Source organism: Syngnathus floridae, chromosome 5, assembly GCF_059516105.1.
Source record: "Syngnathus floridae isolate MCC-2025c chromosome 5, RoL_Sflo_1.0, whole genome shotgun sequence".
NCBI lineage: Eukaryota > Metazoa > Chordata > Actinopteri > Syngnathiformes > Syngnathidae > Syngnathus > Syngnathus floridae.
The window spans coordinates 1,359,599-1,375,552 of NC_142417.1; the positions used below are offsets into that span (position 1 = coordinate 1,359,599).

At 42.4% G+C, this 15,954-nt stretch overlaps 1 protein-coding gene and 1 long non-coding RNA gene across 2 annotated transcripts in view; one reads left to right on the top strand and one right to left on the bottom strand.

The window, feature by feature from the left end:
• The window catches only part of LOC148397350 (uncharacterized), an 80,779-nt gene that overhangs the window by 40,301 nt on the left and 24,524 nt on the right, over positions 1-15,954 (bottom strand). The window lies entirely within an intron of this gene.
• Positions 1-15,954, top strand: part of LOC148397352 (GDNF family receptor alpha-2-like) — a 44,698-nt gene that overhangs the window by 25,845 nt on the left and 2,899 nt on the right. Inside the window, exons 5-7 of the mRNA XM_088377454.1 lie at positions 9,011-9,123; positions 9,939-10,079; positions 13,263-13,405. Of these exons, the coding sequence (XP_088233580.1) occupies positions 9,011-9,123; positions 9,939-10,079; positions 13,263-13,405 (397 nt within the window). The remainder of the gene's footprint in view (positions 1-9,010; positions 9,124-9,938; positions 10,080-13,262; positions 13,406-15,954) is intronic.

Here is a 15,954-nt window from a genome sequence, read left to right on the forward strand (position 1 = left end):
CATTTGTCATGCTAATGAAGACAGCATCAAGGCATTACGATTTTATTTGGTGGCTCCATGTGAAGAAACCCCTGGAGAGAAACCTTCTCGAAATTAGACCAACTTTTTCTTTTTTTTTTTTTTTAAAGTTAACTCAGAACAATACACATCCAAAAAAACGCCAGGGGGAAAACTTTTTTTTTTTTTTTTGGCTCTTCCCTCTGGAGATGTGTTGATTAAAGTTAGGGACGATCATTTAACAACAAGCCTGTCTCCCCCCCTGAGGACATCCACCTCAAAACAGGATACACAGCTCACCTGCCTGAGCCTCTTTCATTCCAAATGCTTTGAAGAAGAGCAGAAATGTAGTGATGTCACAAAAGGACAAGAAGAAGAATGAGGACGCTCTCTTGAGATCGATCAAACTCCAAACAGAGATGACAAAGGAAACAAGGACAGGCATCTTGAATTGGGATTGGATTCAATGTGAGGTTTTTTCTAATGAGGAATTAAATCAAAAACAAGGAGCATCATTTTTAATGACAGACGATGGCCCATCTGTGACTTTTTACGATTTTACACCACGCTTTTAGTTGCTCACAGAGTCTCTCATATTGCCTCGCATGATGACCTTTAAGTTTTTGTGCAATATTGTTGGCATCTTTTTATCTTTTGGTCTGTTTCCAAAAGAACTGAAAACACAAAAGCCAAACTGGCCTAGTTACAACTTGCACAAGTCAAAAGTCATGCAAAAAAAAAAAAAACTCGCTCATTCACATCAAAAAGTTCAAACTTGACAATACTTTTTTTTGTTCAAGTCATTTCACTGCATTGTTTCCAGGTGGAGCCCAAAGTCCCTGTAAACAAAATATAAATGAGTGGACTTCAAAACATATAATATTGGCGAAGGTTGTGGTATCGTTGTGCACAGAGATTTCATTTTGTAGCCGGTCTCTGCGGAGGTAATTGTTGATATTCAGGAGAGATCTGGGGACTGGACCACAAGCACACGTTAAATGGAGCAGCACTCATTTCTTCCACTCGGCTATACTTCTGCCGCAGTTCGCTACGATGTTATTTTGTACCGTAATCCAACACAAACAAACCAAAACACACAGCGCTCGCCTCTGTTGCTTTTTCAACCTTCAAATAAATACGCTCCTTTGAGGACGGCCGAGTCCAACGGTGACAGCAGGCTCTATTTGGATGTCCGTGCTTGTCAAACCAAAGCAGCTCCCAATCTATTTTAATGTCGCATGACGCTCTGAATCCAAACAGTCTCACAGTCTATGTGAAGTCTATCGATTGGTCGCTGGATCAATTCAACACTTCTAGCTTTGATTTACTGTATATTCTCCCATTCCCACACTCGTTTGCTCACTGAATGCTTAGCCTGCTGGTTTTCAGCAGCGGTACACAAAAAAACACACACACACTCAGTCAGCTTGATGACAAACATTAGGCAGAGTGACCGAGCCAATAGAAACACCATGCATGTAGTAAATGAAGCTTCAAATTTGCTTCATGAACCGTTTGTATTTTTCCACTCCTCTAGATGGCACTCTCTCCCACACTGACTTAAAATTCTTGATTCAAACCAAAAAGCCCCAAAAAACAACAACTGTTTCTCCAGGTGCTCCGACTTCCTCCCAAATTCCCAAAATGTGTGTTAGAATTAATGAAGAGTCTAAATTATCCATACACATGAAAATAATGGGTGTTCTTTTCATATACACACAAAAAATTCCAAGAAAATGACATTTCATCTCAACACAACGTTCGATCTGCAGAGTATATTTGGTTAGGTGTCAAAACTTGTAATACTATTTTTTTTCTTGCTCCCTCGACGATCACAAATGAAGTGTGTATACGAGCAGTAGAGAACTCCGCTTTTGAAAACGAATCCTGTGTCAACCGGTGACCTTTGCCTGATATGGAGAGTTTTTCTGCAATGTTGTGCAGTGATCGGGCTGTTGCTGTTGGCAGCGTGAGACAGGCTGGCTGCACATGAGACTTGCAAACAAGATGCAAGAGAGGCAAGAGAGAGCGGAAGAACACAGAGGGTGCTTTCCACTAAAGAAAGTGCATTTAATTCCAATACATGATGTGCTTCTGCGTGTGTGTGCGTGTGCTCACTGACCGTCTTAACCGCACTATCAAAAGGAAATATCGATGTAAACAGCAGGCATCATTGATGAGGCATTCCTATTTTCCTTCACGTTCACTTCCTCTGGTGATATCATATCTATTATTAATGCAAATAGAACTTATCATCTTAAAGTACAGTGTGGTGTGTGTGTGTGTGTTTGTGTTTGTGTGGTTTGCAGCAGACCTTCTTATCCTTAATTTGCATTTCAGAACTTTGGCGACATTTTTATTTTTTTATTTTCTCAGAATCCTTCGAAAATATATATATATCTGTGTGAAAGTTTTATTTAAAAGGCAACATATTACATCGTCAAGCATTAAAACAGAAGTACTACTGGCTTTATGTTTGAATGCATCAATTGTGGTAAATCAATTTTTAATCAATTCAATCAAACAAATTAGCAGTTTTTTTACTTGATTGACAGCTAGGAGTGTTAATTTTTTATAATTATTTATCAAAATTAAAGTTTAGGGCTAACTGAGGTTTTATGATGCCGACTTTAAGTCAGTTGTTTCAAAAAATCCAAACAAATTGGAGGTTGACCACCATCCTGGAATAAATGTTGTTCTTATTTGATCTAGGAAATATGAAACACTAATTGGGACGAGGGCAACAAAAAAAGAAAAGCGGCTTTAATGCACAACAAATGGTCATTTAATTACCGGTGATAAAAGCTGTTTGGCGCGCTATTAACTCACTGTCACGTTTTCCAGCACATTTGTTTGCGTGGGCAAGGTTTGCTTGCCGCGTTTCGACAATATTTTAGGGATAACCTTGAATAAGCTGCCGTGGGCTGCCTGATTTAGCATTCATTCAAACGGCACAACACACAGTATGGGGTTCCAAGTCATTTCGCAGCTGCCCGTAACCAATCAAGTCAACGTGGCCACCAAGTAAGGAGAATTGTGGTAAATGTTTTCAAAAATAAACCATAAAGTCGAACAAAATGGGCACGAAAAAATGTGATGGCTAAGCTTCCTTGTGTTTTCAGAGAACGCCATCTGTCCGCATGGCGCTTTTCGAATCGACTGGGAATCCCAATGAGTGCGGCGTTGCCAGAAATAGCAGATGCGAGCACGGTCGATAGAAAAATAAATCTACAAGGCACAACGTGTAAAATACCTGGACAAGTTAATTAGATGCAACAAGATCAGAATGAAAAATTTGCCTCTAAAGAGACAAAAATGGAAATGATGTGATTGTGGTTGTTTACAATGATGAGAGCTTGTAAACTACTACAGCACTGGTAACCATTTTCTAGTCATCACTCGGGTCAGAGGTGAGCTGGAGCCTATCCCAGCTGTCTTTGGAAGCACACAATGGACTGGTCGCCATCGAATGGCAGGTCAAAAGCAACCATTCAGACTCCGGGTCACATCTACACACATTTTCAGTCTTCACTTAAATAACGTTACATGAGTTTGGAATGTGGGAGGAATCTGGAGTAGCATGCAAAGTTCAAACTGTTCAATCATTTAAAAAATGTTTGAAGACAATTTGTCATTTTAGTATTGCCGCATGAAGTCAATTCACAATTTGTCTTTGCGGGCAACATAAAATGGTGTGGCGGGCCGTATCTGACCCCCGGGCCTTGAGTTTAACAACTATGGCCTTGGTGAACTACAGTCAGCCTCAAGGTCACAGTGGAAAGTATAGCGGTCATAGAAAAAAGGGATAATGAGTTATATGAAACCATGTGTGAGGGATGTAAGGGATTTATTGTTTTGGTTTTAATCAGAATAGCGCTTCTGCTCCCCACACAAGGTCAGAGTGCTTTGTTTGCCTTTTCCATAATAATTGTTGATGTAACGCGCCACGCATCACAAGTCGCGCCATCAATGTTGCCTATTGTTGGCCGCCGATGTGAATCAAAGAGACAAAGAAACACGGCAAGGTTGCGGATTTTGCTTTGGCGCGCTGCGATTTCTTGATGGCAAGTTTGCAAATGTGCCTACTTGAGGGGCTGAGGAGACCAAGAGGATAAGGGGCTGAGGCTGAAGGATAGAAAGGAGATAAAATGCAGACGCCATCGAAAGCACCTCCTTTGTTTTTTCATTTGCCTCATCCAAGTGCTATTATGCCATCCCATTAGGCGGCCGCCATTGTCATCGGCGTTGTTATGCCTTGTGGTGGATGATGGCGAGATAGCGCTGACAGCCTGGATATGCTGAAGACCGGCGATAAGGGAGGAGAGCGGCAATTTCTCATTTGAACAGAAATAATCATCCTTTAGAAGCTATTAGAGGATTTGGGCAGTCTGATCGCTATTTTGTCTCATCCCAAAGGAAATAGTTTCTTCGACTGACACTCATCTGATTGGACTCACGTTGTTTGTCAGGGCCATCAAGTGATTGGAATAAGAATCCAACGAGAAAGCCATTAGTTTTCTCTTAGTGCCAGACTGGACGGACATGCGCCCGGTGCCGGTCGGAATGACTGTGTTTAAAGTGTCAGGTTGGCTGGAAGAAGTCTAGCGCTCTGGGGGCTCCCCTGACACTTCCCTGGGGGGGCTGAGTGGCTGTAATGACCAGAAAAAACTCTGAGCTAGACAACCTGTAATTTCAGCAGCGAGTGGCGTTCTGTGGCGCTATAATGGAAATCCCTGGAAACCTTGAAAAGTGCCGCAAGCCGGAACGCCGCTGTGCCAACACTCAGCGCACCTCCGTAACCGTTAAATTACTGTCTTTAAGTCATCATTGTCTTACAGAATTCTGCTTTCAAAAAACAAAACGCTTTGACTTATGTTGGCCTTAGCTTACAAAACACATTATAGCCCATTTAAATGTGCGTCATAGATGCTCTTTGTCGTGAAGCCTTTGTTATATGATATATATATATATATAAGGCGCACTGGATTATAAGGTGCACCTTCAATGAATGGCCCATTTTAAAACGTTGTCCATATATAAATCCATATATTTGGACACGCCAGCTGTAGTGGCTCAATATCGGTCCATATATAAGGCTCACCGGAGTATAAGGCGCACGGTCGGCTTTTGAGAAAATTGGTTGTTTTTAGGTGCGCCTTATAGTGCGGAAAATACGGTATATATGCACATGCACACACACACACACACACACGCACATATTTGTTTTTTTCCAATTTCTTATTGTGCCCCTCCCTTAAAAGAACAATAGTTGGGACTTGTTATTTTCCCTCCCCCTTCCTTATCTTTTTTCTTTTCCATTTAAGAGAATCAGGGTGCTGTTTGGCGACTCAACGGGCTACTTAATTCCGTCTCCCTCTGTTGATGATTGTTGTTGACATCTCTTGGTCTGGTTGAAACTGTTAAGTGAATTTTGTTGCTCTCTTCTTATATACGTGCAAAGACAAATTTGATTGCATCCCATTCCAAAACGATTCCGTGTTGCTTTAGATGTGAGATAAGTGGCAGCGTTGGAAGAAACGGGTCCACTTAGTCGGGTCAATGCATCGGGACAACATAATGCGCCCCTCGCAAGTGAAATAAAAGAACGTGCTAGTGCAAGCTCTGAAGGTGATTTGATAGGATGCCAAACAGAGATGCAGTGGAAGGTTTTTTTTTTCTCCTTCAATTACATCAGAGGCTGAAGGAAGGACAGACTAACCTGGTCACCCCCAATAACCCCCCCCAAACAAATCCGTTTGTACTTTTTTTTAACTTCCAGATTTAAGATAAAGTGTAACACTCACCACAATGGCTCACCTGCTTTAAATACCCTGCATTATTTCTCCCTCCTCACCAACTTCCACCAATGACAGTCCCTCGGCACAAGAGTGCTCATTATTCATCAAAGCCGGTCCAGCTGCTTGGGAAATGTATAGAAAAGCCACACGGCAATGCATTCGTGATCGAGTAGCGCTCTCACGCCGCGTCAAGGTGATGCAGCTGCTATGCATATTTAAAAAGGTGGCGGAACATTTGGGCTGGCGTCGCAGGCCATGGTGCATTGTTGAAATCCTCTTTTGCTTCTCGCAAGAGTACAGTAGAATCTCACAAATAGATCTCAGGATTTTTCAATCATTTAGTTTATTCATCTTATTCCCTTTCACTAATGAACTCATCACGTTTGTTAAAAGGCAACGTATCATCAGGGGGTCCGCACGGTGTCGGTGCATGAGGTGATTATTTTCACATCCGTTTTGAAGTGTTATGATGATTAAGCACCCCTGGAGAAGACCATCTTGGAGATAAGATTTCCTTTTTGTGAGGTGTGCTTTGTAGATGGTCATGTAAAAGACATGAACAAAAGAGGTTATTGTCCCCTCAACACACGCCAGTTTTAATTTGTCTACACTGGCTGCACAGCACAAAAAAAAAAAATAATAATAATCCCAAAGTGACGCATAAAGCGTTCAGCTCGGATGGCCGTGCTGGTTAAAGACAGCAGGGTTTTGTAACAATAAAAGTCATTTGTAGTTTGGTAATGGAAGTGAACAGCAGGATGTGATGATAATTTTGGAGGAAATACAAGTCAAACGCAGTCAGGATGTTGGTTGTATTCAAATTGGTCGTTTTTCAAAACCATTTAACACAGGAAATATTTGATCCATCCAGCTGAGTCAATTGCAGCTGATTTTTATGTGCGTCAGGCACAGATGACCAAAGAACCATTGGCATTCATTCACATCGATGAACAATTTAGCATCATTTTATAATGTGGAAGGAAGCCAAATAAACTGGAGAAAACACACACAGGAGTTGAAGGAGTTGTGATTAAAAGACATGCTTAACCACGAGGCCGCCTCAAACTGTAAGATCCTCCTCCCGCCATTAGGTGTCTGCACACTGAGGTTGTACCAGATATCAGGATCGAGCCAATACTGGCATTATTTTCAAATATCGAGTATGACGATACCAGCCATCAATACTTAAGGCAAAAAACCCCAAAAATTAATTAGCCTAAGTACTCCTCGGCAGTAGTTGGCGCTATATTACGAAATAGCGGTATCATAATCACAATCTGTCAGTACTCAAAGAGTGAATCATAAAAATGGTATCCCGACTCTGCACTGAAGAGTTCATTTAAGGATTCTGCTATTTGTTTTCAAATCTATAAACGGTCTCGTCGCGCCTTAGCTCTCTGAGCTTCTGTGTTCAGCTGACCAGCTACTTCTCGAGGTTGTAACAATTTCAAGCGGAAGCTCAGAGGGGATCAAGCTTTTTTTTTTTTTGCTCGCTGGTACTAAAAACAGAACCACCACCCGGTGTGCATTTGAAAAACCCAATTGTTCATTTTTAAAACTTGCCTTCAAACCTATTTTATTTATTGGCTTTCAACACAGCATGAAACTTGCGCCTTTGTTTTAGTCTTATTTGTTTATATTGCTTTTAATTGCCACACAAATGTAAAAGTAGTTTTATCATTATCAACTTTGATGAGGATATATGCAGAGGGAGATTGGTGTTTTTACGTGGGAGGTTTTTAGAACCGGTATTGGGCTCTTAGCCTGGCCCCGGACAGAAATTTGTTGAGTCACTACATCACAACGGGTTCCATTTCATATTCTGAGTTCATCGTCATACAATGCAAGCACTGGCGGTAGAAAAAAGAAAAAAACACCTGGGGAGAGTCAATATTTTGGATGCAAGCTGAACTTGAGCCTCATGATATTTCCAGAAATCTCTCAGGTTGAGTTGATATCACGCACACTGAATTTGTTTTTCAGCCCTGAATCAAATTCAAACTGGACTCATGTGAACTTTATTTGCATGCATAAAACCCAAAATGATGTGTTCTGCCGCAGTAGATTTCGTTGAATTAGCAATGCTAAATTTGCCTACAAAATCATTTTTTATCATAATTAATTAGACACCCGCTTTAGAAATATTTTCATAATTTTAAAAATCATCCCCGGCATTATATTGCATTTATATTGCTATACCTGTTCCTAATATTCTGGTGTTTTCTCATGTGACTAATTCAGGTAGCCAAAACATTGCAACCCATACTAAACAACAAACTGTTCAATGAATGAACGCTTTCATCTTATCTTTATGAAGGCAGCATTTTTTATACAGCTCTTGTGTTTCCCATCATTATATCGCTCACCATTCTGTGCCCTCCGCGCGTGTATAATTCATATCGCTTTGTTTGGCTATCATTTTAATTTGCTTCATTAATTTTAGCTAAATAGTTAAAACTCCAACGACATGGCTTATTTACGGCTGTTTAAAATCCTCCAAGTGGTCAGAAGAAGATGGAGTGGGTGAAATGCAACGCTTTGTGATTCACAGAGTGGGCAGCAGTGATGTGAACAGCACAGACAGAGTAACTTTGCACACGCTCCTCCCAATAAAGCTACTTAAGTGGATTAGCAATGCCGCCCTGGGGGCTTCAGTAGTCTTAAAGCTCTTATCGCAAACACACCGTAAAACAAACAAACAAACAGACCACTTTTATCTGGACCCAAGATTGGCGCCCAAAGTGTATTTTGGAAATGGTCAAAAGAAGCATGACGTTCGCATACTATATTAATTCATTACTGGTGGCTTTGTTGTGCATAATGTCAAGATAGTAGCAAGAAAAAAACTAATGCTGGTATATACATACAGCATCATCATTCCTACTTTCTATTTTTTCTCATGGCTTCTAAACTACCTATGATTTTACTTTCAGAGCACATTTAAAAAAACATGGACTAGCAAGGTCACCTCTCATTATGTGATAGCGCAAGTGTCAGTGAAAAATTAATTGTTCATAGCGGTGTGCATTTGTCAAATACTAATAACATTTTAATTTTTTGTTTGTCTTGTTAACTGGTAAAATTGATTTCTATTTTCCATGGACGAGATTATGCCTCTGAAAATATATTGGTGTCTATTTTGTGACCTTTTGTCACCACTTTTCTTTTTGCATCTGTCCATTTTCTGTTTTGTGTTTTTCTTTTGTACTTTGCAGGTCCAGGCTTGCTGATTTCCAGACAAACTGCCGCAGCATCCCACCCACAGTGAGCACCTGTCCCAACCAAGACAATCACCAAGCCTGCCTGGCCTCCTACACAAGGCTCATTGGTCAGTACCGCCGTGATGGACCGAGAGCGAGAAAAGAAACGACCCGCGAGGAGATCTCACAATGTTTTTCACAAATGTCAGCAGCACTGAGAGATTACAGGAGATGGTTTGTGGTCTAGAGAGGAAGAAACGCTGCTGCGTTGCTCTCCTCTTGCTTTTTTTTTTTTTTTTTATCCTGTGGAGCAGGCGGAGGAGGAGACTGTCAGCTTTTCCCCGGCGGCTACCATATCTCCCCCAGCGGCCTGGCCATCAGTTTACTACGAGAAGTAATTAGGGAGGCACAGAGAGAGTGTTTACTTAATTAAAAGACTTGATGACCATCTGTTTGCCCATATTAAATGTTGCTCCAACAACGTGCACAAGCTAATGCATACATATTTTGATAACGGCACCTTGGCGATGTCGTCCGGCGGCTTGTCGAAGATTATACGCCGTGCAAAATTGGAATTTTTTTTTTTTTTTTTGCACACAAGTTGCACGGGTGCATAGATTGCACACGGCGAGGAGATAAGTCACGCTGCTCACACAAAGTGGATGACATGGCTGACTCCTGCTGACAGACCTTTCAAAAGCAAAGTGTTTTGCCGCAGCACTGTTGTCGTCCAGCGGCGCGCAATTCCCGAAGCGCGGAAAATATTCCGAAGCATTATGACCTCTTTACATCGGAAATGAAGTATTACGAGCGCCCGTGAAAACTCAAACAGGACAATGCAATTGCAGTGTTTTCTATTAACATTTGCAATAAATGTCGGACATTATCGTCCATGAGGGCCGTCCATGTTCATCCTAATGTGTGGATGTGTTTGTATCCGAAGGAACGGACATGACACCCAACTATGTGGACAGCAGCTTCAGTCAGTGGACCATCTCGCCCTGGTGCACTTGCAAAGGCAGCGGAAACCAGGAAGAGGAGTGCGCCAACTTCCTGCAGAGCTTCACCGACAACACTTGCCTGAGTGAGTCACGGTCCTCAAATGTTTTGGAATCGAAGCCTAACCCTTGGAATTAAAAGTTAAGACTTCAGATTGATTAAAATAATACAATAATAATGCAAGGGATCTAGAATTCCAATTTGTGACACCAGTCCTGTAACATATCTGTGGAGTTTGCATGTTGCCCCAGTGCCTGTGTAGGTTTTCTCCAAGTACTGCAGTTTCACCCCATTTTTCAAAAGTGTCCCCAATTTAAATGCTGGTCGCAGGCATGATTTGTCATCGGTGCTACTTGGAGGCCACACGCTTCCTTATGTACTTCCTGAACTTTAGAACTGTTCCACATCATGCGGCCCAATCATTGTAAAGAAAAAAGAAGATTGCTGTGTTGATTTAGTCGAGTACAATATGCGTCTGAGGACGAGTTGGTGTTTGTCAGAGACTGCTATCCGGGAAAATACAGTATGTCAGAAGAGCTAAGTGAAAAAAAAAACGGCAAGGATGAATGCGATGTCAAGTTGTAATAAAATTTGTCAGCTCGACACATTCATTCAACTTCAACAGACATCTCTTTGCCAGCTGATTAAGTTGGAATTAGTGAATTAAGTTTGTCAGAAGGAAGTCATTTCTTTTCTCCGCTCATCCTTCCTTGGGGCCACATCTGCCCAGACCTTAACACAAAAGAAACCATTTGCATGTCATTTTTACTGGCAATCTCAGGCTTATCGCTTACGGCAGAAAAGTGTCATCAAAATCCGGCGCCGAATTAAATAATACATATCTTCTGTACATCTCACGCTCGAGACGACAGCGGCTGCAGCTCAACAAGGTGGCTCGCTCAAACATCCTCCCTTGGCTTTCAGTCACAAGCAGAAAATCCTCCCTTGATACGGCGGCGCTCGGCGTAGTCGCTGCGACACGACACCTTCAACATGTTCCGCCGTGTGGATAAATGCTTTCAGACCATTTCAATAGATTGCAGGGGTTCCCATTTAGCTGAATGTGCAGGATGAGGGATGAGGCTCGGAGCTGAGGAGGCGTCTTGAAAAATAACCCTTAAAATGCAGCAAGCGCCCCTCACCCCCACCGTCAAGCAGAACGAGCGATAAACTTGAGGCGGGAGTACACAATGCTGCGTTTGCTATTGCAACCACACTCCAAGAATGGACTACATAAAAATGTACTGTTGAAACTGGAGACAAGCAATGGAGGTGGCGGCGAAACGTTAGACTGTAGTTATCCAAATGTACTATAATTGGCTATCATTTCAACCATTTAGAGGTAATTATAAGTGTGCTACTGTTCACGTGAAAATGATCTGCAGCCGACTGCGTGGACATGACATCTTTTAGAAAAGCATGGGCGCATATAGCGCAAGGGGGTGGGGCATAACCCCCCAGTTTTCATAAAGTTCCATCTACTTTCTACTTTCTTACTTTAAGGCAGGGGTGTCAAACTTTTTTTTTCCCAGGCCGCATTGTAGTCATAGCTTCTTTCAGAGGGCCATTATGACTGTCAACCCAAATAAATATATGAACGCCTCATATTATATACAGTAAAAGCTACAAAACAAATAACTCGTTTTCAAATCAGACGAGTAAAAACTGGTCAAATATTGTAAAAAAAAAGATATTAAAAGCGAAGACAATTTGCAATGGACACACGAATTTGATGCACAATTTGTCTTCACGGGCCACATAAAATGATGTGGCGGGCTGTATCTGGCCCCCGGGCCTTGAGTTTGACACCTGTGCTTTAAGGTGACAAAAAGCTCTGGTGACAAAAAAGTGGACAAATGTTCATTTCCAAAATGGCAGCATTTCTCAGTCAGTTACAATCAGCATTATTCCTGAAATAGGATCTCCAAATTCAACAAGGCAGACAAATGGTACAAGCCAGATTGATGATATCTGAGAATCACGTTCGCACTTTAGTTGCATGTTCCAATGGACATTTATAAGCCCGAGAAGCGCTGATAGCATCCGATTCTGTTGTTACAGTGTCAAGCAGCAGTTTTCCCACACTGTAAAAAAGGTGTTCACTCAACGTGAAGGAAGGAGGGATTTTCAGTCGATGTTCAAAAACACATGGAAATAGCTACATATTGTGTTTATTATTAAACAGCACATTTATAGCGTGGGGTTTTCATGCGGGGTGATGCTGTGCGTTGCCAGTTAAAAAATGATCAGTTTTCTCGCATCCTAGGCCTGTTGCACAGATGTGGCTGATTTTTTTCTCTGTAACGTTGAGTAGCCACGATCACAAAAAAAATGGAAAATCTACTCCGACAAAAGAATCTCAGTCCCCGTCTTCTCCTAGATCCAAAATCCCCGCACAGTCTGGCGTAGGTGTGAACACCAAGAACTCGAAATGTTTGCGTCCAGCGGGATTAGACGGTTTCGCCTTTTGTTCTGCGGCGTTTTGAATGCGATGAGTGTTCTAAAATCTTTTCAAAGTCATCTGACCTTAAAACGGAGGTGTTTGCCAAGCAATTATATGCCGTCTCTCGGCAAAGCGACACAAGCGTGACGTTTTAAACGGCTGAGAAGCGAAAAGGTACGCCGGCGTGATTTTGCCACGTGTCGGAAAAGCTGAGTGAACGGGGGTTTATCGCATTTTTGCAGAGGCTCGCACATGTGCTTAGGCACAACAAACGCACTGAAGGCGAAGGAAGAAGCGCCTCATATGTATTCACGGGCTAATGCTGCCCCGTTAGAAGCGACTGATTGGCTTGTTTTAAAAAGATTCCATTTCTCCGCGCACGCATCGATCGCCAAACAAATTGGGGTTCATCATCTCCGAGTGTGGGCGCAATTGTGTCCGCCATTGACGCTTCCTTATTGAGCGGAGGACACGAACCAAAGATTTGATGAGCGTGTCTATTGAATCCTTGAGGATTTTCTTTGCAGAAAGTTAAACTGACTACATGAGCACTTACATAAGGAGGCCGCATCTTTGATGATTGAACGCAGGCCAGCCAGCCAGCCAGCCAGCGCCGCTTCTCTGCCTCCCCGACGACGGGTTTTAAAAGACAAATCTCAGATTGGTTTTGATTAGTTTGGCATACGTCTCTTAATCCCACTGACGTATCAAAACGTTTTGGCTCGCCGTCGTCTTCGTCGCTACCCCGTCAGCACGCTTGCCAAAATCAAGCGGGCGACCGAGCTGTTGGCTCACGTTAACCGACTTCTTGTGTTTGTTTTACAGGAAACGCCATCCAGGCCTTCGGGTACGGTCTGGATTACATGCCGAGCAAGAACACGTCTGTCCCCGACCCCTCAGCCACGGTGAAGACGGGGACGGATCGGTTGGTGGCCATCACAGAGCCTCACTTTGTGACCCTTGTTAAGGTAATGAAAGTACCAAAGCTTAGAGCTACCGATCTGGAGCACTTTGGACGAGCTAATACGTTTGTTGCAATTAGATGACAAAAAAGTTTGAACGTATTATGTCATCAGCATTATCTGCAAGTATGTTTAATCATATTTGAAAGTAAGTTCAACTATACTAAATACTAAAATCTTAGCATTTGTATTAACTGCACATGCACAAATATAAAAAAAATTTTTTTCTAGTATTTGGCCTACATTATATTAGTATGTTCTAAAATGATGTATTAAAATATTGTTTTTTCATACTTTTTTGTCATTTTTTCCATTTGGCATTGGTTTCCGTCATACCATGAGGTATTCACGTGCAGATGTCAATACCCCGTGGCATTGTGGGAAAAAATGCTGATTGGAAAAATGCATTGCTGACATAATAATAAAAGTATCAAAATGACTATTAAAAAATATTTACCCGTCAAAAATGTTTGGCAGTACGACAGCACGACAATTTTTTGAGCATCGCATTTACATGCAGTCTGTATTGTGCAGAGTTTATCTTTGGGTGAAATAAAGGTTTGTCAAGTAGTCTTTGCATACATTTGTCGAAATAGGCCTATTACTTGAAGAACCACAAAATCACTCCTCAACTCGGCAACCATGAAAGGAGGATTTTGCGCCGGCAAAGCCGAGCGCGCCGCGCCGTCCAAATTCACATGGAATTCAATCTTTATGCCTCTTAAAGCAATTGGCACATCAGATCCCAACGTTTCACGATAAGACAGTTTGTGCTACACCCCAGCTGATGACATCTGTTGAAATCATTTCTTTCTCCCGCACAGACTCAAACGGTAAAAGAAAATGGAAGGTGGGGGTTTTAATCTGGATTAGAGATTCTCAAATACTGGCCCAGGGCCTCTTTCCCCACTGAATACCGTCTCCTCGGAACACGGCAGTCAAGTCGAGTGGAACTGGGTTCGACGTCTGCTACGGGAAGAAGGAAAAAAAAAAAAAAGCGCGCAAATGTTTGTCTTTTAATAGAACGATGCACCAGTTTCCATTCAAATAAAGTGTGACAGAAATGACAGGAGCGTTCTGCCAAAAACTCCCCCTCTGTCTCTCTGGTAGAGGGAAGAAATATGTCACGCTGTGCATTCGGCTAGGTGCCCCCCCCCCCCACACCTCCCCTACTTTAAGACTAATGATGTTTTCTCACCTTTTCAGGAAACCCGTTTACAAATCTTGTCTAAATTAGACTTAGCCGTGCTGCTGACTGTGATGTTCATTTTATTTTGGTGCGGTTACAAGAGTCAATCCGGTTATGAATACCATTTCGCACGCCGAATGAATGGCCATTAAGATGATCTGTTTTGAGTCTTTTGGAGGGCCTTCACAGTCATTGGACGCCCCCGCATATTTGCAAAGACATTTGAACCTGAACTACGGCTGTAATGAGAAAAAATAACAATAATGAGCTTGCAATGGTGAAAAATGTGTGCGGATGGGTGGATCTGGGGGTGGCGTTGTTTTCTCCCGAGGATTTGTGTCGACATGACAGTATTGATGCACCGATCTGCGCCTGTCTAACAGCGGCGCAGCGTTTAATTTATTGTAAAAATGGTAATTAGGAAACAATAAGACGTGTGATTACTCAAGCAGGAAGTCTATAATTAGTGAGGGAGCTACGGGGACATTTTGGTCGGCCCCGCATTCTTCGCCGGGCAATTAAAACTTGTCAGACTCGGATGACAGATAAATTGGGAGAACCTCGTTCGGCTCCTGTCGGCAGAGAATGGTAAAGGACTTCCGAGCGAGCGCATGGCGACGGACGCGTGCACGCTTGAATGAATCGGCGTCGGTTGTTTTGGGATTTTCGACGCAGGCATGCGTGGATGCTTTGTTGGGTTGATGTACGCTACCGTGCAAAAGTCAGAGGTCGCCTTTAGATATGTTGTTTTGGTCATCCTAATGAAACTTGATTGGCATTCAGTAGAACGCAGACAGGAACTGTCAGATGCTCATTGTGAGCAGCCTCGTTGTCATGGTGATGCATTCCTGAAACTTGACTGACAGCTTATATTTCCAAATGATTGACATTACATACAAATATACATATTTATGTTTTCAATATATGGGCAACTTTTCTTTAATGCGCTACAAAGACAAAACAACAAACAGTGTCGGCTTGAGAATTTTCCCCGGTACTGCGTGAGCCGATGCATAGCTGGAGGTCAACTATAGATCAATACCCGAACATGTGTATGCATGCATGTATGGCTGGAGGAGCAAATTCATGTACGGATTGATGCATGATTCAATGTATGCGCATGTCAAATAATAAGCTATAATATGAGGTGCGGTCAGTGAGGAGTGCAGAAAGTGTATGACTCAGCCCACTCGGGTCAGTCATCGTGAGCTCTCAACAGCTCATTTGGATGCATAATTATTCCGCACGTCACTTCCACTTGTGACTGTGGGCTTTATCCTGTGCCCAGTGAGTAAACATGTGGGCGGAAAGCTCGGCCCTTTAGAAGTCTCGGGGGGGGGAGTGGTAATGCGCTCATTTCGCCAGG